Genomic DNA, 21,139 nt, shown 5'->3' on the forward strand with positions numbered 1-21,139 from the left:
ATTTAAACAAACAATTTATTTAAAAGTTTGTCATCAACAACTTAAAAACAGAAGGTTATATGAAAACGACAAAACTAAAAATCAACATTATATTAACATAACAACAAAAACAGCATATAACTATAGCCTAATAGAAGAAGAAGAAAAAAAATCGTCAACTCAATTGTAAATCAAACAAGAAAACTAAACCATGGTAATATTGTATTTCAACTCTTGAAAACCAAATACATGCTTTCAAGAAGAAAAATAAATGAAACAAAATAAGTAGAGATTATACTTTAACCGACTAAAATTGAAAAAGACGAAAGCAAAAAAGGAAAAGCAGACCGTCCGAAGCGGAACAAAGTCATATTAAAAAAAATATGGGAAATTTGAAACTCATTACGAGGGGGTGAAGCATGACAATTTGAACACATTAGAATAGAGGGGAATTGTGTGCAGCTGCGTACCAAGCCCCATGCGGCTAGGTACTGCAATGAGTTTTTGTTAGTAGTATTAGTAGTAGAACTATTTGGTGATGACCGAAGAATTAACACTTAATACATCATCGAACACGAAAGTAAGGCCGCTCATCGAACACATCATCGAACACGAACCCCCAACACGAAAGTAAAGGCCGCTTTACCTATTCCTCCCAAAAACCTTGAAGGTTTACTTCGATACCCCAGTTGCGAGACAAAAGAGGGTAGGGCTACCAAAACAACGTATAAAATTCATCACCATGCTATTTAAACCTACTGTTCGCCTTAGCTTTGGGTACTCGTTGTATGACTTCATGCAGTTGTTTTAAGAACATTGGATACGAATTTATGACAAAGTCAACATACAGTTAGTTTTATTGTAGTACTTGTTACTGCCTTTAATAAGTCCTCTTCCGTAGAAAATGTTTTGTTCTTGTCTGATCGAACTAAGACATGAATGGTTCAGTGGCGTTAATTCACAAACATTTAGGGGGTGACGATGAATTATAATTGTCAAAATCTAGAGGGGTAGGGGGGTAATTTTTTTTACAAGAAAATCCCCCCCCCCTCAAAAAAAACTTCAATAAAGTACTGAACAAGATTTTTTTCAAAATCGAGGAAGAAATGCCACCTCCCCTGTTTGAACTCCCTCGTGCTAGTTGCAGAGATATGCAGTTGAAAATTTTCATCAAAATACTGCTAGAAAACTAAGTTCCTTAGAACTAAATTCGTTGCATCTTTTCTTTGTATTTCGTTTAAAAATTACCATTATTGCTCTATTTCAGTCAGTCGTAAAAGGAAAAAATAAGTGGGGTTGCACCCCCCTCTGAACTCCCTTATACGTTATTTAAAATTCGCTGAACTTTAACATTAAACTTTAAGCTTTCGTTCAGACTGAAACATGCTATTTTGAAACATAGCTACAGCTGCGACCTATAGAATATGATGCATATGCTGTACGTCAAAAATATTATGCTCCTTTATGTTTATCCTATCTGTTTTAAAATAATTAAAGTTTACATTTTGTATGCACTCCAAGAGTTTTCCAATATCTTTTAATCTTTTTTGAATAATTAATTCGGCACTAATAATGTTAATATACAGTGCATTTTAAAGTTTTGTTACATAGTTGTGGCTAATGTTGACCCACCTTAGCAATTTCGAAATGAAACACTTGTTTGAAATAGGTTGGTTGTTGTGTGAGCAGCAGATAAAAAGTCCAGGAACGACAGAAGTTTGCAACAATGATGGCATACACAGGCATTGAAGTGAAAATTTTCTTCCAGGGAGTTGTCCTCAATGTGGGCGTTGACGTATTAACGTCTTTCAGCGAATCTTCAATATACAGTCTTTCTCTTGCAGATATCGTGGGATGAAGACATGGTTTTTGAAATGACAGCCAGTACCACAAAATATACCAAATAATTCCGGCAGCTCCTAGAATAATTTAACAAGAATTCAAATCTCAGTTGGGCTTATAATAATAATAATAACTTTATTTTTGCCCGCTCTTACAAAAAAAGAGAAAAGCGGAGCAATACAAAAGAAGAAAAGGAAAGAACTAGAACACTCAGTATCAAAGAACAAAATTAAGTACTAACTTCTTCATTCGCTCTCGTAGGTCAGGTGTGGAGGCAAAAACTCGAACCATTTTTCCAACGCCTTTTTTTTCCGCGCTTGTTTCAGTAGACGGCACAATGACAATTGGGTCCATCATATTTTGGAATCTCAGAACAAACGTGTCTATCTCGTAGAGTGGGTATCGAGGTTTAAACTTGAGGTATTTGCAGTATGCAGAACGGACTGCCAAAACAGGGCTGTAATTGAGGCTTTTCTTACAGCCCTAGCACTAAAAAGGCCTGATAAGCAGCCAACGATGTATAATATTGAACCAAATCTTATTTTTCTTCTGAGCATAAACCAAATTTCATATACTTATTAATTTAGCTAATGCTTACAAGTGTACATAGTCATTCAAAAGTAGATTTGATTCCCAGAACTTGGGTGAAGTGCTTTATATGTCTCAAAGGAGTGAAAACTGGATTGAAACTGGAACGTAGATAGGAATCAAACAGTTCGTGGCAACGAACTTTAAGTAAGGAGTGACCCGGCTCAATAGTAACCGAAACTCTAGAAAAAGGAATTTTGATAATAAGAGATACATCAAAAGAATAAGATTTTTATGTTGGTTTTAAATATATAAGTCTTATTAAGTTTGATTCTACCCATCAAAAGTTATAAGCCTGAGAAAATTTGCCATATTCTCGAAAAAAGGGGGAAACATCCCTTAAAAGGCATAGAAGCTTAATGAAAATTAGACCATCAGATTCAGCGTATCAGAGGACTCTACTGTAGAAGTTTCAAGCTCCTATCTGCACAAATGTATAATTTTATACTTCTTGACAGAAGAAAGATCGCGGATACGTGTTTATTTGTTTATTTGTTTTTTTTTCCAGGGGTAATCGTATCGACCCAGTGGTCCTAGAATGGCGGAAGAGGGCTCATTAGAAAAGAAAATAAAAGTTACAGTGCCCTTTTTAAGTCACCGAAAAATCGTAGGGCAACTGGGCCCCCTCCCACGCTCGTTTTCCTCAAAATTTGATATAGCCATTTTGTTCAGAATAGTCAAAGTATTTAATAACTGTGTCTTTGAGGACGACTTAATCTCCCAAAGTCCCTGGGGGAAGGGCTAAAAGTTAGGAGCTTTGCTCATTGCTTACATTTAGCCTAGTATTGGTTTGCATAGTATTGGGAAGTATACGGACATTCTCAAGGGGGATTTTTTCTGGTGTGAGGGGGTAGGGTTACGTGTCACGATCTTTCCATGGAGGAATTTATCCTGGGGGAACAGAATCTGCATGAAGGGAGTGCTAGATTTTTCCAGCATTATTTTTAAAAAATCAGAAATAAAAAAAAAAGTTTTTTATTTACTAAAACCAAGGAGTAACATTAAAGCTTAAAACAAACAGAAATTATTATGTGTATAAGGGGGTTTGTTCCCTCTTCAGTGCCTTGCTCTTGACACCAAGGTATTTTTAGTAGTTTCTAAAGAGCTATTTATTCTACTTAAGTGGCTTTTGTGATTCAGGGGTCATTCTTAAAGAATTGGAACAAAATTCGAACTTTCGAAGTTCAAGTTTTGTTCTAATTCTTTGAGAATGACCCCTGAATCACAAAGGCCATTTAATTAGAATACAAAGCTCTTTCAAAACTACAAAAAATACTTTAGCGTTAAGAGCGAGGTATTGATGAGGTGGCGAGCCCCTTCATATTTTGTATATGAGGAAGTTCACCCCCCTCGTCAATACCTTGCTTTTTACGCTAAAATCCGAATTTTGTTAAATAATGGACGATATAAACAATAATCTGTTTGTGTCATTTTCCAGCCAATCTTATCATTTAATTTTACCTTAAGCAGCTTCATAACTATGATTTTTATATGATGATAAACCGAAGATATTGTATGTCTTCGGCTTGTGAATGCTAGTAAATAAAAAAAAAAGTTTTTTCCATCTGAGAGTAAGGAAAAACATTAAAAATTAAGACGAACATAAATTATTGCGTGTATCTTCTAAAGATCTTTTCTATCATTCATTCCAGTCATTTGAGAATTCCTCAACTTGTGACTTTCATTTTTATAAAAATAGTTTCGACCTCTTTAAACGTTTTGTTACTGTGCCTTACGAAATCAGTTCCGCAAATATCGCTAATTTAAGTTACATGGGAGACCTTTCATGGAGAAATTTCTTGTGGAGGAAGGGAATTTCTTATGGAGGGGAAGTTGGATTTCTTGACATTGTTTAAAAAGCGATCAGCAATTAAATAGAGAACAAGTTTTTTCAACTGAAAGCAAGAATCAACATTAAAACTTGAAACGAACAGAAAATATTACGTATATGAGATGGGTTGCCTCTCCTCAATAGCTCGTTCTTGCACTGAAATTTCTTTTTTAACTTTCAAAAGAAGATATTACTCTAATTTAATACTCTTTGTGATTCAGGAATCATTCTTAATCAACTGAAACAAAAATCAAACTTAGGCTATTATAAGGTTATAATTAGTTAAAAATAGGTAAAATTAATCTGCAAATTGTGTTTTAATTATTCATGTTCGGCGAGCCAAATTCAAAACCTGCATTAATTTAAAAGCTTAGAAATTAAATAAAAAAGCAAGTTTTCGTTAACTGAAAATAAGGAGCAGCATTAACTTAAAACGAACAGAAATTATTTTTGTATATGAAAAGAGCTGTCCCCTCCTCAGTACTTTGCTCTTTAAGCTAAATTTTTTTTATTGTTTTCTAAATTAGATTTGTAAGAAAGGGTCAAACTTTAGCGTAAAGAGGGGGGCGTTGAAGAGGTGACAGCCCCTTTCATATACGGAATAATTTCTGTTTGTATTAATTTTTAATGCTACTCCTTACTTTCAGTTGAAAAAAACTTTTTTTTTTATTTGGTCCACTAAAGACACAGTCTAGATGTAGCACGCCCAGCTAAAGGCAAAATAGTCTTCATTAAATGTGTTTGTTTTATTTTCCTCTTTTTTGTTGTTGTTTGCTTTTTGTTGTCTTTTCTTTCTTTAGTTTTCTTTCTCCCTGTTTTCCCAGCCACAAACCCTTGCGTGTGCTTTTTTTTGGGGGGAGGGTATTGTATGCTTAATTTTGAATATCTTACTTTCTAAAGAAACCAAAAACATCTAAATGAAAAAGAAAGAAAATCTTACGAAGTTCTGGTATTTTTTGTTTGTTCAAGGAGTATTCAAAGGCCCTCTGGGTACTTGATTGGTCAGACATAGGTACTGCAAACTTTTTAAGGGGCTGAGGTCACATTTAGTGAGCCCCCTATTTGCCAAAAATATAATAAAGACAGTATAAGCAAGGACACATATAAATTACTAGCTGTTGGGGTGGCTCTTCGCGCCACCCCAACACTAGTTGGTAGGGGCGCTTCGCGCCCCCAAGCCCCCCGCGCGCGTAAGTCGTTACGCGCCATATTAGTTACACGCCATTGTAGTTGTGCCCCTGTCTCCCACCTGTGAATATATATATATATATATATATATATATATATATATATATATATATATATATATATATATATATATATATATATATATATATATATATATATGTTTTGAACTACGTAAAACTTGCGAATATACAACAGTCTTGGCTGTCCCACTGTCTGTGCATATAAATAGATTGTCAGGTTTACCGACTCTTGAACATGCAACATATAATTGTCCATGGGAAAAACAATCTGTATTCAGATCTATACCCCATTATTCTAATGATTGCCCTTGAGCTTTGTTGATGGTGATTGCTAATCGAACATTCCCTGTGTCCCCATCGTCATTTATATATCCCCTGTGCTCACCGGCGTCCCCGTTGTAGTTGTGTCCCTGTGTCCCGGTCGTCATTTATATTCCCTGTGTCCCGGTCGTCATTTGTGTCCCGGTGTCCCAGTCTGTAATTTCTCTTTGAGTGTCGCGGTCGTCATTTATATTCCCTTTGTCCCGGTCGTCATTTGTGTCCTGGTCGTCATTTGCTATTGCCATTGTAGGTTCTTCAGTCATTTTACAATTAAACATTTTTCCTTCCACGATCTTCTTACAATTAAAAATTGTCTTTTGAGCAGCTTCCTCGGCTGTTGCCATTGTAGGTTCTTCAGTCATTTTGCAATTAAACATTTTTCCGTCCACGATCTGCTTACAATTAAAAATTTGTCTTTGAACGATTTTCTTAAATACCTTTAATGACGTCATCGTCATAACAAACATGACGACAACTAACTTCATGACGACATGACGACATGATGGCATGACGTCACTCGACAGACCCACAGACAACTTATTTTTATATATAGAGATATATCAAAATTATCGCTTTTACACATTTTGTGTTTGTTCCACGTCAAGCTGTATAAAGTTAGGCCGACTTTAATCTTTGTAAGTTAACAAAAGTAGTTAACAGAATTCTCCACTCAAAACCACTTTTCGTGCCTTGTATTAACGGAACTTTTCATTACATTGAACTGCTTTCAATTCCTTCCGTTCGTGGATGTTTATCTAAAAAGGCTCAATCAACAAGGAAGCAATTGGACATCAATCATGCCTGTCTTGATTCTGGATTTTTTTCAGTTGATGTGTAACCGATTAGAAAGAAGGGGAGACATCACCCTTAGAAACCCCTTTGAATGTCGATTAAGTCCGACTAGACAATAAATCGCTTTTCGATTTTGCCGAGAATTTCCAATCTTGTTGAGTTTTCCTTACCAATGACTTTCTCTGGGATATTAAACTTTTCTTCAAGGTTGTAGAATTTTTTTTGGAGGATAAATTAGACGAACTTTTTTAAGGAAAAAAATATATTTCAAATCATGGTGCAAGAAAAAAACATTTATTGCTTCATTTGACTACAAAAGTATTTTGATTGTAAAACTAAGTGAGTGGACGGAATATACTCATCCATGTATGGTAGGTAAAGATTCAATAACCAAGTGTTATCAAAGGCCAATAGAGTCTTCGCATATGAAAGGGGCTGCTTCCTCATCAACGCCCCGCTCTTTACGCTAAAGTTTGACTCTTTCTTTAAAACGTAAAGAGTGGGGTGTTGATGAGGAAGCAGCTCCTTTCATATACGAAGTAATTTCTGTTCGTTTTAAGATTTAATGTCGCTCCTTACTTTCAGTTGAAAAAACTTGTTTTTTTTTATTTGATTTCTGAACGTTTTTGAATCAATGCATGTTTTGATTTTGGCTCTCCGCAGAGGAATAATTAAAACGAAATTTGCATATTTTTTTTTTTTTTTGGCTAAATGGCTTTCTCAAAACTTTGATCGAATGATTTTGAGAAAAAAAGAGCGGGCGAGGAAGCCTAGTTGCCCTCCAATTTTTTGGTTAATTAAAAAGGCAACCAGAACTTTTTATTTTTTACGAATCTTTTTATTAGTAAAAGATATATGTAACTTATAAATTAGCTTACGTAAAGAATTTTTTATTCTCATGTTTTTATTACACATATGAGAGGGTTCGCCCCTCGTCAGTACCTCTCTCTTTACCCAATTCATTAATTTTGTCCCAATTCATTAAGAATGAACCCTGAATGACAAAACCCGTAGAATAAGTAGTTGACATTACTAAAAATACTTTAGCGTAAAGAGCGAGGTATTAGGAGGAGGTGAGCCCCTTTTATGGATAATAATTTCTGTTTGTTTTAAATTTGACTTAAAACGTTTTACTTTTACTAAGTTTTACTTCCACATGAAAAAAACTTTTTCATATTTATTTTTTCATAGTTTTTTTTTAAATAATGCTAGGAAATCCTGCGCTCCCTTCATGGAAATTTTCTTCCCCCATGACAAATTCCTCGATGGAAAGTTCCCCCAGTATATCCCCCCCCCAACCAAAAAATCCTCCTGAAAACGCCTGTGCACTTCCCAATAACCATTACTATATGTAAGCACTGGTCAAAGTTTGTAACTTGTAGCCCCTCCCACGGGGACTTTGGAGGAGTAAGTCGTCTCCAAAGACATAGTTATAAGGTTTTTCGACTACGCTGAATAAAATGGCTATCTCAGAATTTTGATCCGTTGACATTGGGAGAATAATTAGCGTGGGAGGGGGCCTAGGTGCCCTCCAATTTTTTTGGTCACTTAAAAAGGGCACTAGAACTTTTCATTTCCGTTAGAATGAGCCCTCTCGCAACATTCTAGGACAACTGGGTTGATACGATCACCCCTGGGAAAAAAAAACAAAAAAAAAACAAAAAAACAAATAAACACGCATCCGTGATCTGCCTTCTGGCAAAAAATATAAAATTCCACATTTTTGTAGATAGGAGCTTGGAACTTCTACAGTAGGGTTCTCTGATACGCTGAATCTGATGGTGTAATTTTCGTTAAGATTCTATGACTTTTAGAGGGTGTTTCCCCCTATTTTCTAAAATAACGCAAATTTTCTCAGGCTCGTAACTTTTGATGGGTAAGACTAAACTTGATGAAACTTATATATTTAAAATCAGCATTAAAATACAATTCTTCTGATGTAGCTATTGGTACCAAAATTCCATTTTTTAGACTTTTGGTTGCTATTGAGCCGGGTCGCTCCTTACTACAGTTCGTTACCACGAACTGTTTGATACTTCACAGTATTTATAGTACCAATATCCGTTACAATTGTAGTATAGCACAGTACCAGTTAATATTAAAGTGGAGGGAGCCCTCCCTCATACACATTGGCTGAATGGGTTTTGCATTGCTTTGCATGGATCAGACCTCAAACTAAACATGAATCTCCACTGTGTTTTACAAATTATTTATGTAAATTAATATTCATAAAACAAATAGCCCAATAAATAGCATAAATTAAAAGATCGCATCACCTTGAAAACATAAATTATCTAAAATTTCAGTCAAGCCCTCATAATTAGACTATTTTTATTGGTCGGAGCTTTTAGTGTCACTCTTTATTTTAATTAAACAAAAAAAAAACAAGTTTTTTTAAATGAAAGTAAGGAGCGACATTAAAACTTTAAACGAACAGAAATTACTCCGTATTTGAAAGGGGCTTTTCCTCCTCGACGCCTCGCTCTTTGTGCTAAAGTTTGACTCTTTTTCTTAACTCTACATTTTAAAACAGTAAAAACTTTAGCGTAAAGAGCGGGGTGTTGAGGAGGAAAAGCTCCTTTCAAATACGGAGTAATTTCTGTTCGTTTTAAGTTTTAATATCGCTCCTTACTTTCATTTTAAAAAACTTGTTTTTTTTGTTTAATTGCCATCATGGATAGACTATTGCATAAAGTCAGTTGGTTTCATTAAAAGGTGATATAATCTATGTGTTGTTTGGTAAGCATACAATGATTTGTCAAACAAATTAGGAGGTTAAAAGATGCAGGAAATTTTTTTTTGGGGCCCAAGGGATTAATTTTAAGTTTTGAGGGGTAGGGGGTCACGCTTTTTTTTCTCTGATCTTCACGACAGACTATCGGCCACAATTTTTCCGCTTTTCGAATATCTTCGAACACACTAATTGGCTAGTTTATCAGAGTCTACCCAATAGTACTACCCAAGTAAAGAGTGAAGTCCTATGTATTATATTTCTTTTTTCTTTTCACCGAGGCACTTTGTGTGGAAGGTTTTGTCGGAAAAACTTTGGAGACGGCTTATTCAACTGGAAACTGAAAATCCCAGTACCCTTTTTCAAAGTAAAAAGTGATTGGAGGGCAGGCTACCCCTCCATTTGCCATACTACCCAAAGCCATCAAATATATGTCGAGATAACCACTTTGTTCAGCATATTTTAAAAATAGCTATCCCTCCGGGATGATATATTCCCCAAAGCCATCAAATATATGTTGAGATAACCACTTTGTCCAGCATAGTTGAAAAATAACTATCCCTCTGTTGAATAGTTGAAAAATAACCACTACTACTACCGCTATTATTATCACCACTACTACTACTACTATTACTGATACAGCTACTACATCCTTTGTGACTACTAATGAGGGCAAGGGTATTAAGATGAAAACTCTTAAGATACATTGATGAGGACGTTGAACAGAATCCCGACGCACTATGTGCATACAGGTTGTCCAAAAGGTGTATCAACAATATCTTGAGGACGGCTTAGAGTATTAAGTTAAAACTTTCGGGGCAAAATGAGGGGAATGTTAAAATTACCAAAAATGGAACATACGCATACCACTACTTCTACTGCTACAACTGTTATTACTACTGCTATTACTACTACTACTATTCCTACTATAACTACTGCTACTACCACAGCTACTGCTATTACTGCTACTAAGGCTGAGGGTATCAGCATGAAAGTCTTAGAGAATATGGAGGGGAGAGTTAAACTAAATTAAAATATACTATATTCATCTTAGAAATGGCTTGGAGTATTAAGTTGAAACTTAAATGGAATGTTGAAGGGATGATGAACAAAATCTAACCCCCTATGGGTATGCAGGTTAACAAAAAGAAGCATCAACAATATCCCAGGAACTACTTCGTATATTAAGTTGAAACTTTCAGGGTATATCGAGGGAGATGTTAAAAAAACCAAAAGGTGCTATGTGTGCACTGCAGCTCCTATTGCTGCAAATGCTACTGCTGCTTCAAATGACTGCGACTGCTTGTAGATACATCTGTGACTACTTGTGACTGTTAATTATTACTGCTACTGCTACTACTACTACTACTACTACCGCTACTTCTACTACTACTACTACTACTACTACTACTACTACTACTACTACTACTACTACTACTACTACTACTACTACTACTACTACTACTAATAATAATACTACTAGTACTACAACTACTGCTACCACTACTACTATTACTACTGCTGCTGCTACTGCTAAAACTGCTATTACTAATACTATTACTACTATTATTATTACTTCTGCTACTGCTACTACTACTACTGCTGCTGCTATTACTACTACCGCTACTACTACTACTACTAGTACTACTACCACCACTACTACCACTACAACTATTGAATTAAATTAAAAAGAGTTGAAGGGCTTCCAGATTGTCAGAATGGCAAAGATGCAATATCTCAGGAGTGGAAGAGGATATTAAGTTAAAACTTTCAGGGAAAGTTGATTGGCTAAGGATATTAAGTTAAAATTATTAGGGTTTAAGTCAAACAGCTAAGGGTATTAAGTTAAAATTATTAGGGTTTGTTGAGTAAGAAATTGAACTAGACTAAAAAGCATTATTTGCATTCGAGATTTCCAGAAGGGTGTATCAGCCATATCTCTGGAAATACTAAGGGAATTAAGTCAAAACTTTCAGGGTGTGTAAACGGAGATTTTTGATTAATATGCGTCTCTACAAAAGGTTGTAATATGACGGAGGTTAGAATTCCGTCAGTTCTGTCAGCTTAAACATTAGGAAGATGTTCTACCCATACATTACAGTATTTTCCTCGGTAACGACCAATTAAAAAGCAATATAGTACAACAACTAACAACTGTCGAAGATATAAATAGCAAGCCAAAACCTGGATTCTTATATTCCTGGATTTATTTCAGATGTCTTTCTCCCTTAAGTTTAGATAAAAACAAAACAACTTGCAGAATCTAATAAGATCAAAGGAGAAAAACAGGAAAAGGAAACTGTGAAGAATCAAAAATGAGTTCAATTAGAAGACACACATTAAAAAATTATTTGAACGAACGGTTTAAGATTGAATTAACAGATATAGAAAAACAGAAACATGAAAAGGTCATTGAACTGAGAAAGGTAAACTACCTTGCTGGCACAAACTGACAGTTCAGCCAACCACATTAACTTTCATTTTTTACTAACCAATCTAGCTTTTTTCTAAGTTCTAAGAGAAGAAATAAAAATGACAAAATTTGGAAATACTTTACCATAAAAGTAAAATGGTGCCTGCCATCCAAGTAAACCCGTAAGCCAGCCGCCAAGTGGCATTCCGACTACAGCACCGGCATATGAGCCGCAGAAGGCAAGCGTTGCCAGTCTAGATCGCTCAAGGGGTGGTGCCCACCACCGCCAGATACCGTGGCATGCGGGGTAGGTTACTCCCTGAAAAAAGGTCAGATGCATAAAGTAACAATAAAAGGGAATAAACTCGAAACATGCTTGAATAATAATAATTTATGACAGTGAGGCTAATCAACCTGTAGTAAAAGTCTGGATATTCTTTTTTTTACAATTACTAGACCATCTGTTCTATAGTATGCAGAGTAGCGCTGCCACAGAAAAGGACAAAATGAATTCAGTGCATTATTTTTTCATTTCTTCTATGCTATACCTCTTCATATGGAAGGAGAGGTCGTAGAAACTTCGGAGGGAGCTCATTCGATTAGAAACTGAAGCTAAAGTGCTCTTTTTAAGATTCGAAAGTGATTGGAGGGTCATTTTTGTTTCCAAGCACAGTGAAGTGATTAGAGATTCAAAAGTCATTTTTGTAACTAGCTTCCCCTTTAGCCCCCAAAACTTCCGTTAGAAATTTTAAAATAGACATTTTGTTCGAAGTAGTTCTAAGATCCATTTTATGCGTCTTCGAGGCATCATGACGCCCAGAGCCCTTAGAGAAGGGCTGTAATTTATGCAAGATGTCCAATGTTTACATATTGGCTTCATTATCGGGAAAGGGGGTATGTTTCATCCTTTGAGTTTGAAAAGGCTCAGGGTTTTAAGGTAATACTTTCAGGGTATCTTTAGGAGGAGATTCAACTAAACCAAAAGACACTATGTGCATCCAGGTTATCAAAAGAACGCGTCTGCAATTACTCAGAGTGGCTAAGAGCATCGAATTCAAACTTTCAGGGTATGTTGAGGGTGGTGTTGAACCAAATGAAAAGACTCTGTGAACATCCATATTTTCAAAAGGACGTATCTGTAATACCTTAGGAACGGCTTAGGGTATTAATTTGAAACTTTAAGGGAATGTCATGGGTATAATACGCTACATCAAAAGACACTACCTGCATTCATGTTGTAAAAAAGGGCGTAACTGCAGTATCCCTGGAGAAGCTATTGGCATAAAGTTGTAGATTTTAGGGAATGTTAAAAGGGATATCAAACTAAATCAAAAGCCTCTATATTAAATCAAATGACTACCAACTACCCAAGTTTAAAAAAAGACGTATCTGTAATATTCCAAGAATGGCTAAGTGATTGAGTCAAAACTTTGATGGCAATCTGAGGAGACCTTGGATAAGACATTTGTCCATATGGTCCAAATGCACTATCTGCTATTTTTCGGAAGCTGCTTAGGGCATTAAATTGTCTTTTTATTTGGTTTAACATTTCCCTTAGCAATCCCTGAAAGTTTCAGCTTATTACCCATAGCCTTTCCTAAAACCAGTATAGAGACTCCCAGATACGCCCTTCTTACAATCTGGATGCAATTAGAGTCATTTAATTTATTGCAGTAACACCCTCAACATCCTCAAAAAGTTTCAACTTAATACCCTTAGTAGTTCTTGAGATACAACAGACATACCTTTTTGAACAACTAGAGGCAGAGAGTCTTCTGATTAAGTTCGATGTTCCATCAATTTTCCCTTAAATTTTTATCTCAGTAACCTTAGATATTGCAGATAATGCCTTTTGACAACCTCGATATACCTAAACTCTTTTGATTTAGTTCAATTGTAGTGGTTGCAGCAAAAGCCGTGGAAGTCAAAGTCAAAATCGATATAGTAGCAGTAGAAGGGGTCGCAGTCACTAGTAGTTGCAGTCGCAATTGCAAATAGTCGCAGTAAAAAGTAGTTTCCACCGCAGTTGTTTTAGTCATAATTAGTCAGAGAGACAAGCAGTCATAGCATAGAGGAGTTTCAGTCACAAGCTGTTTTGGTCGCGAGTAGTCAAAGTCACAGTCGCAAATAGTTACAGTCACATGTAATTATAGTTGCAAGTAGTTACAGACACAAATATTCAAATATAAAGCTTTAAGTTGTCTTAGTCATTGTCACAAGTAGTGCAATCCCAAGCAGTTGCAGTTGTAATTAGTTGTTGTCGCTAGTGATTGAAATCACAGTTGAAAGTTTTTCAAGTAGCAGTCGTAACCACAAGTTGTAGTAGTCAAAGTCAGAATATTCACGGCAACAAGTAGTTGTAGTCACAAGAAGTTACCGCAATAGCAGCAATAGTAGTAGTAGTACTAAGTAGTAGTACTACTACTACTACTAGTAGTAGTGGTAGTAGTCGTAGTAGTAATAGTAGTAGCCCTAAAAGTCTTTCGACTTAGCTCAATATTACCTGAGCCATATTACCTCAATATTGATTACCTGAGCTCAATATTACCATTTGATTAAGCGTATTATAGGCCTCTGATGTAGAGGTGTCAAGCTTCTATAGGTGTCAATCTAGAGGCATTTCAGTACATTTTTTTAAGAGTCAAAAGTGATTAGAGGAAAACCAGCCCCCATCTACTGCCCTATTTAGATGTCCTCCCCCGCAACCACATCCGATTAAAATTTCTATAGCCATTCAGTTTGAAATGGTCTAAAGGCTAAAAAAAATATCCCTCTTGGGATGACACGATCTCTGGGACAAGGGCTGTAAGTTATTTAAGTTGTCCATTATTTATATACAGGGTTTATCTCTTAGAAAAATGGAAAACGTTTGATCCTAGGTCTCCAAAAAGGCACAGGGCATCAAAGTGATACTTTCAGGAAATGTTGACGGGATGTTCAACAAAACCAAAACACACTGAAGACCTGTTGGTTTTCAAGCGAGTGTGTCGGCAATATCTAAGGAATGACTGAGGATATGATGATAAAACTTTAATGACATGTTGAGAAGGATTTTGAAACATGTCTACAGGGAATACGCTTCTGGGCGTATCTATGTTGGTCTCAGGAACGGATACGGGTAAAAAGTTGAAACTTTCAGGAACGGCTAAGGAATATTTTAAACTGAACCAAAAAACATTTTATGTATCCAGGTGGTGAAAAAAATATCACCATTTTCCCAAGAACAGTTAAGGTTTATTAAATTGAAACTCTTGGATAATGTTGACAGAGATGCTGAATTTACATAAAAATATGGAAATCCAGGTGCTCCTGCGTTAGTCCCTGGTTTTTCCAATATAGACTGGTACCCAAAAAGTTCAAAATACCAATAAAAAACAATTTTTCTTATTTGGGTCTTCTCAATATTAATTTTATATATGGCTGCATGCATAATGAAGAGTGGAGGGCTTATGAAGCCTAAAAATCAAGGCAGGGATTGGTAAGGTACGATATATAATTCTAATCGTATATAGCCTTCTCCTGTTCATTGTAATTTTATTTCATTTTAGGTTTGACCGGGTTATTCACTGTGACCGTTCGTTTAGGGTCTCGTTTGTTTATTGACTGTGATTTCTACTCATTTTGAATGTAAATTATTATTTGGCGTTATTTGTGCTTATCTTTCGTTTAATTCAGCTCTTTCCTTTTCTTTGAAAAAGTTCTATTTTGGAGAAAATTTCTAATATTAATTTCAGTTTGTTTTTAATAGACATTATTTTCTCTATTTTTTTTAATGGTTGATAGAAGAAATATCTGTAATATTTTACAGGACCAATAATATTTTTATTGGTTTTTCTGCTTAAAAATTAAGATTGTGGCTTTCTATTGGTAATCTGGAAACAAAATTTAGGATAAAGTTTTTTCTAAATAATTTTAACATAGAATTTGGATGAGGACGGAGAGCATTATTTAAATGAATGGATTTAAAACCAGAATTTTTTTGGTCTTCTATAGGGCTAAAGTAATCCTAACCCCAATTCTGTTGCAACCTTGAATTCAAATATTAATGACCACTTTATTATAAGAATCTTATTGTATTACTTGGTTTAGATGCTTGTTTGTCTAAAGAAATAGGCTTTAACCCCATATATTAAAAAGAATTCTGTTTTGTCGTTTAAAAAATAAAAATGAATAACCTCGTGAAGAATCCATGAACCAGATTGGTTTTTCTCTGAGGTTCCCGTGGTTCTGAAACTTTTATTGAGGCCCCTTCAAAGTCTAAAATGTAAGTATATCAGAATAAAAAATATTTCGCACATAGAATCAATACACCCGCATTTTTCTTCAATAACTTATTGTCCTGGATAAACTACCCTAAGTTCCTCCAAGCAAAAATTCAGAACATACATGACCCCCCAGTCCTAAATTTTCACTTTAAGTTTCAGGTACTTCCCTTAACCCGTTAATTTATGCTCTTAGTCACACCTGAAAGATTGTAGATAAACTCTTTTCACAATCTGAATGTATAGCCTAGTATTTTTTCCCTTACTTCAAAATACCTCTCAACATTCTCTGAAAATTTTAGTTTAGTACCTTTTGCCATTCCCTGGATGTTTTTGATACGTCTTTTTGACAACGTGGATGCATGTAAAATATTTCGATTTAGTTCAACATGCTCCTAAACATTCCCCGAAAGCTTCAACTTAATTCCCTTAGTTGTTCCCATATACGCCCTTTTGACAGCTTAGATGCAGCTAGTATCTTTTGATTTAGTTTAACATCTTCCTCAATATTCCATGAAAGTTTCTTCTTAAAACCCTGAGTAGTTCCTGAGATATGGCAAATATATACTCTTGACAACCTGGATGCGTACATTGTCTTTTGATTTAGTTTAACATCTTCCTCAATATTCCATGAAAGTTTCTTCTTAACACCCTGAGTAGTTCCTGAGATATGGCAAATATATACTCTTGACAACCTGGATGCGTACATTGTCTTTTGATTTAGTTCAGCACTTTCCTCAAAGCTCCTTAAAAGCTTCGATTTAATGATCTTTACCGTCCATAAGATGCTACTTTTTACATCTTTTTGAAAATTTTTGAAAAATTTTTGAAAAATGACATACTTTTTGAAAATTTGGCTGCAAAACGCTGCTTTTGATTTAGTTCAATATCCCGCCCAAATTCCCTAAAGCTTTAAACTTAACACCTTTAACTGCTTTTGAAATATTGCAGACACCTCTTTGACCCCCCTTCTGAAATACAAACTAACAATTTTTGTTCAGCAAAATTAAAATACTATTAGTCGACAATAACAATTTATAATACAATAACCTATCGACAATACTTAAGGGACCTATCCCAAGGGAGCTTGCTGAAAATACTGGATATTCGATAGAAGTAGGTAAATGGATCATCATATGATTAATTCCTGAGATGATCTTAGGATAATAGAATAGATATCCCTGTGAAACAATTTGCTTGATGAATTAGTTGAATTGTCGCCATAGCTTTAGTAAAATGGATTTATTTATTATGAGGGTTGCTATCGTTGTTCTCCTCGGAAGCTTTTTTCAGGTCTTTTTCTCCCCTATGCTCATCTGTATTCATTCAAGTATGCTTAGACGGCCAAAACAAATTACTATTATTATTATATTGCTTTTGCAGTTTTCGTAGCTTTGTATCCAAGCCTGTTCAAAAGATACCGAACAAAAATTTTTGTTCAGCACAATTAAGATGTCATCAAACGGCAATAACAATTGATATCCCAAATAAAACTATCTATCTACAACGCCCAAGGGAGCTATCCCTTTTTCCTGGCACTTTGGCACCCAGTCAACTTCTCCCTGATGACTTGTTTACTAGGGAAAATAATGTTCCCGCTCCAGTGATTCCAGATCCCTTTTAAGATTTCTAGCTGTTTATCATTGCGGGAGGAAGGGATCTACTAACAAAGAAAAGAATTTGGGAAATTTAATAGTGCTTGAAAATATTGCCTTACTGGTTGCTATAGTGGTCTATGAGCTTAAGATAATAGGCAAAGAATTTCATTCGCTTAACCGAGGAATTATTTATTGTTATTAGATGGTCTACGTTGTTTGTGTCTTAGCTCTCAATTTAGGAACGGTCTCTTCCTTAGACTTTCTTTTCGTAAAGTAATTGCATAATTCGAAAAAAGAAAAACGATAAGGAGATTCAATATTGATGACATACGTATGACATATTTATTGATGACAAATATTTGTATACCCAGGAATCCTCTATGAGATATCTTGTATCTAAAGAATAAATATAGCCATGTAATTAAAGGAAAAAAAGAAAAAAGAGAAAGACTTGAGCTATATACAAAACGTAAGAAAAAAAGAGACTTATGCATTAGCAATTTTTCTTATTATAAAGATTACCAAGTTATTATTATTATTATCTGACCAAAAAGTTTGATTCATTATGTATTTAAGCTACAATAAAAATATTGTTCCCACAAAGGCTCTTTGGCCTGTAAAGAAGATGATAGACAAATAAGTAATTTCAACACTTACTCCGAAAGAGAAAAAAAGAGAATTATAAAAAGAAAAAAGTAGGGAAAAGAAAAGCAAAAAAGGAAAATTTTGGTGAATTTTAGATAAATATAAACCAAAAATGTAAAAAAGTGAAAACATTCAGCAGAAAACAAAAAAAAGACTTCAATCAATTCAAGACAAATATAAGCCAAAATGTTTAAAAAGCTTTTTGAAGAAACTAAACGAATGACACGTTCGAGGCAAATCAGGTATGCACAAAAATGGGTCACTTTTACATAAATAAGGAATAGGTAAATATGCTAGTATCGAGATTAAAACCAAGAGACTCGCTTAAGATAAAATAAAAAACTTCGGTTATGTGTGCTTAGAAAATTATTGTTTAAATTGATTTGTCATTTAAATTCACCGTCAATTATAAAAAAAGACAAAAAAGAAAGAAAACGTGAATATCAATCTTTAATTTTTGATGGTTATATTGTGCGAAAATTTATATTTCTCGTATTAAAACTGCGTATTTTTGTCGGTCGTGTTGGCTTCACGATGCTCGACATAGCTGTAATAATAATAATAATAATAATAATTTATTGCAGGAAAAGCCCGTGGGCCATAGGAAATTTACATAACAACAAACAAACAACAAATTAACTACATTAAATTACTACTATTTAAAGAAAACGCTCCCGATGTGCCGCTGCAATCCTTACTATGCGGCAAGTTGCAGCCAAAACTCCCAAGGCCATCTATATGTCCCAGTAAAATAACCTGAGGAGGATTGAAGGTACGCTATGGTTCAAACTGTTTAAAACTGCGTATCTTTGACGGTCGGGGTGGCTCCATGATGCTCTAAATAGCTATGATGTGGCAAGTTGCAGCCAAAGCTCCCAAGGCCATCTACATACCCCAGTAAAATACCCTGAGGAGGATTGAAGATACGCTATGGTTCACAACTTCATAAGTGAAGAGAAGTTATTCCAACTCATTGGACAATCTCAATTTCAATCCAAATAGCTGAACAAACTCTGCAATGAGTTGGGAACCTGTTGTAAATGTCTCCACATCTAGCTGTAAGATCATTTACGACGTAAGAGCCTTTCAGACCAAAAATTTCTTATGGATCTTATGGATTGCTACGGAGCTTACGGTCAAACTTAAGAAAACTACGCACTCCGTAACGTAAAAAAAAATACGTACACAACAGGGTTGCTATCTGCTCAACTTTACGTCCAACAGAAACGTAGAAACGTAATTCAGAGTATATTTTGGGTAAGATCTAACCTACTTTGGTTATTTAAATAATTAATTAGTTAATATTCTATTATGATACTTAAAGTTTAATTATGTTATGTTTTTTTTTTTTATCTAATTCAATGCCTAAATGAAAAAAATATGGGAATAGTTGAAAATGATATTTTTTGGAAGGTTTGTAGGATTGAAAGGGATAGGATAGGAGTGAATTCGGACCGTTATTTTTTTGGGTAATGATGGGTCATTGACATTGGAGAGAAACAAGAAAAGAGTATCAAAATAATTATGGTGATAATTTACTTTTTTATTTCATAAAGAAGGATAAAAGATACCATAAAAGGAAGATAATAAAGAAAATTTGGACACTGACGAGAATTTTATTAACATCATTTTCTTCTAATAAAGGATTCTTTTGTAAAAAAAATTAAGATAAAAAAGTGGCTGCTTTAGAAAAGATTTTTGCACCGCATGATCTCTCTTCCAAGTCACACTTCCTTCTGGAGACAAGAAGTAGTTGGCAAGTATTTCTCCAAAAATTTTGGATTGTCTTGAAGTATTATTACTTGATGTGAGACCTAAATCCTGGAATGAAGCATTTGAAATAGAAGCTGGAGACTCTGCTTAAGCGTTTGGGTATCACCTAAAGTAATAATGCAATTGTTAGGGCAAAGTGCACATTCCTTGATTGTCACAAACTTGTCTGGGTGCATGATTATTTCTGATCTAAACAGTCTGAATCTTTGTACAAAATGCCGAAAGTGTTCTCGATTAAATAATTATAAAATATAATTATAATTATATTTTAAAATATTATTATAATATAATTATAAAATATAATTATTAATATAATAATATATATCATAAAATATATAATAATATAATAATAAAATAATAGTAATAAAATAATAAAATAATAATAAAATAAAATAACAAAAGAATAATAAAATACAACAATAATAAAAGAAATAATAATAAAATAGTAATAAAGGAAACATGGTGTTAGTTCCAGGGTCTTTTTTTTAGAGAGGAAGCCTGATAGATCCGGAGGCACCAACGTCATAAAAAAAAATTGTAGTTTGCGTCACAATTTACATGAAAAATAACAACAAAATAGTTTGTAATATATTCTCTGAGGCCAACCTGACTCCTATTCATAATAATGATAGATGGTAATAAACTTTCTGGTAAGAGATTTGAATTTGAACCTGATGATGACATGCACAGGTCCTGTCGAAATTATCGTTTGAAAAAATAAATCACCTGACATCCATAGCTTAGGTAAGCTTATTACCATCTATCATTACTACTAAAATAGTTCTTATAGCTATAAAATTGTGTGTCAGAATTGTAAGGGCATTGAAGGCTGATGTGCTTACCATTGCTAGCACCTATGTAATTTGGTATTTTCCATCGGGTAAAGATCCACGCTGCAGTAAGTTTTAAGTCTTCTTCGGACAGAAAAGCGAGAAAATTGGGAAAAAGAATGTCAAAAATGGCCTGTGCAGTCTCTTTGAAATTTTTTTAGACAGTACAGGTTCCAAATACTCATAGTGTAAAGTTGTCATGCTGTTTCCCGTTGTTGAACATCAAGTTAAGGCTAGATGAGTCTTAAAGGATGTGAATTTTCTATAATTTATATTTCTCTTTGTTAATTTTACTCGCACTTTACTTAGTGAATCAGATAATTCTT

At 34.6% G+C, this 21,139-nt stretch overlaps 1 protein-coding gene across 1 annotated transcript in view; it reads right to left on the minus strand.

Moving 5' to 3' along the window:
• The window catches only part of LOC136031730 (vesicular glutamate transporter 1-like), a gene marked incomplete at its 5' end in the record, with an annotated part of 404,579 nt that overhangs the window by 369,525 nt on the left and 13,915 nt on the right, over positions 1-21,139 (minus strand). Inside the window, 2 exon segments of the mRNA XM_065711437.1 lie at positions 1,612-1,898; positions 11,850-12,024. Coding sequence (XP_065567509.1) covers positions 1,612-1,898; positions 11,850-12,024 — 462 coding nt within the window.

Source organism: Artemia franciscana, chromosome 10 (genome assembly GCF_032884065.1).
Source record: "Artemia franciscana chromosome 10, ASM3288406v1, whole genome shotgun sequence".
NCBI lineage: Eukaryota > Metazoa > Arthropoda > Branchiopoda > Anostraca > Artemiidae > Artemia > Artemia franciscana.